This window comes from Crinia signifera, chromosome 3 (genome assembly GCF_055691185.1).
Source record: "Crinia signifera chromosome 3, ASM5569118v1, whole genome shotgun sequence".
NCBI classification, from domain to species: domain Eukaryota; kingdom Metazoa; phylum Chordata; class Amphibia; order Anura; family Myobatrachidae; genus Crinia; species Crinia signifera.
The window spans coordinates 64,740,363-64,742,862 of NC_139219.1; the positions used below are offsets into that span (position 1 = coordinate 64,740,363).

General features: G+C 40.4%; 1 protein-coding gene across 1 annotated transcript in view; it reads right to left on the reverse strand.

Moving 5' to 3' along the window:
- Window positions 1-2,337, reverse strand: part of PAX1 (paired box 1) — a 12,002-nt gene extending 9,665 nt beyond the window's left edge. Inside the window, exons 1-2 of the mRNA XM_083174881.1 lie at window positions 2,334-2,337; window positions 1,359-1,988 (exon numbers count right to left, since the gene is read on the reverse strand). Coding sequence (XP_083031007.1) covers window positions 1,359-1,988; window positions 2,334-2,337 — 634 coding nt within the window. The remainder of the gene's footprint in view (window positions 1-1,358; window positions 1,989-2,333) is intronic.
- Window positions 2,338-2,500: the final 163 nt, after the last annotated feature.

Genomic DNA, 2,500 nt, shown 5'->3' on the forward strand with positions numbered 1-2,500 from the left:
TAAATCTATCTATCTATCTATCTATCTATCTATCTTTAGTATTTTACTACACATCACATACAATATTCATAACATGGATACAACCTCCACCAATAATCCAAATCAAAGGAATAATGTCTTACGAAATAGTGAAAAAAATTGGTCTCATTATTTTATAACAATTATATTTCCTTCTATGGAAGAGCCAATGAGATAATGTCGACCATACTGTAGATAGATAGATAGATAGATAGATAGAGAGATAGATAGAAAATTATGTTTGCCATTTAACAACACAGGCTATTCACAAATTGTGGAAGCAGAGATGTATAAATCTCCTTGATTTATTAAAGTGTTATGTATTCCATTCAAATTTGATGCTCACATGAAAATGTAAATAAAGCAAAAAGATAGATAGATTGCATAAAAAACAACAACTTGCCACCCCATGATTTTTACAATAGTTTATTTAATAGTATGAATTTCATTTTGTGCATTTAGATTTGCCAAGGACTTATACTTATAACGTAAACTTAAAACTTAAAATATTTGCTCTCAGTTGGGACAAAAACAACTAGACGTCATTAGTAGCGAGATTTTGGCACCTTGTCTCTCAGCGGTGTGCAAATACTGGACAGGGAACATGCAGAGATCAATTACCCCCTAATATCACATCCACCATGTAGGGACAAAGGCTCAAATATGAACATCTCTCAGGTAATAGAAAACAGCAGAGGTTCTCAAAGTCCTCAGTGCACCCTAACATTCCAGGGTTTTAAGTATATGCATGCTTGGCCACAGGTGACTTAATTAGTATAATTAGTATATCAGTCTTTTTAGACTTAACCATCTGCGCTGAGTCATGGATATGTTGAAAACCTGCACTGATAGGAACGCGTTTGGGAAATACATTTATTGGTTAATTAATTTGGTTAAAGAAGAATGTATCCCAGGGGAAATAAATAAATAAATGATAGAATGAACAAATAAATAAATAAATACAGATGCTTTGGAGCTCTGATATTGTCATTATACAATAATAAGACAATTCCTGTTATACAGTCCAATAGATAGATAGATAGATAGATAGATAGATAGATAGATAGATAGATAGATAGATAGATAGATAGATCGATAGATCGATCGATCGATCGATCGATCGATCGATAGATAGATAGATAGATAGATAGATAGATAGATAGATCGATAGATAGATAGAGAGAGACAGAGAGAGGGAGATATTAGATATATACACAAACACACAGCAGGTACAATCATACACACAGAAAACCCAAAGTCACACTCACACACAGTTTGCAGCAATGACCCCACGCATGACAGCAACCTGATGAGTCGGTTAGTACTTTCCACCAACTCACCTGTTTGTTCCATAAAGGTGCGTATACCTAAGATGTTGTTGACAGAGTGAGCCGACGGCCAGGACCTCGCAATGCTGACATGTCCCGCCGGCATATGTACTCCTGGATGATGGCTTCCCATCTTTGTCGATCCAGGTGATATTGGGTTCGCATAGGGGTATTGATAAATGTGATTATATGGCAAAGTTGCTTGTGATGGCTGCTTGGAGCTTTCATATTGATTAGGCTGAGACAGGTTCCCAATTTTATTCCTCAAAATCCTACTGATGGAGCTGACAGAAGGAACATTGTACTTGTCACAGACGTTGTCAGCCAGCAGCCTGTCCCTGATTTCCCAGGCGAAGATCCCGGGGTCTCCTTGTTTGTATTCCCTGATGTGCTTCACCACATTGGGGGTGGTGACCCTGGGCTTGCTCCCACCGATAGCCCCAGGTAGGATGGAGCCGGTTTCGTTGTATCTGGCCAGGATTTTACTGACACATCCATGGGAAACTCGTAGCTGCCTGCTGATATCACAAGGTCTTATCCCCAGCTGGGCCAACTCCACTATCCTCAGCCTGATGGCATTGGGCAGAGGTCTTCCATTGACAAAAACCCCTCCGAGCTGGTTGACTTCTCCATAGGCTTGCTCTGGATGGCACAGATATATTTATACATTAGGTGAATGTATGCGTGACATTTCTCTATGCATGCACATTCCTTCACTTTCCCAGGACAGAGCTGGCACAGAACAAAGCCCCCCAAACACATACTTTCAGCCAGAATCACTATGCTAATATAAACACACAATAGTCAGGCTGCAATCATATCCTATGAATGTGCAGAACATCTGCAGAAAAACAGCAATGCATGAGATTTGCGCCGTGCGTAATTGTGCGCCTGCACAGAATGGAATGCGCTCTTCATTGCGCACAGCCATCCCCTCCCTTCCTCCACAGTGCTACCCTCAATACATGCATGATGAAGATTGCTTACCCATGCCGCAAGTAGAGGATCAAGGAAAGTTCTACACAGAAATAAGGAAACTCAAACAGATGTAACCCAGAGATACATGGAGGGAGAGAGAGCCCAGGCTTCTCCAATGGGCTAGATGAGGAGGAGTGTTCTCCAGTTACAGGCACTTCCTTTCCAAACTGCGATCT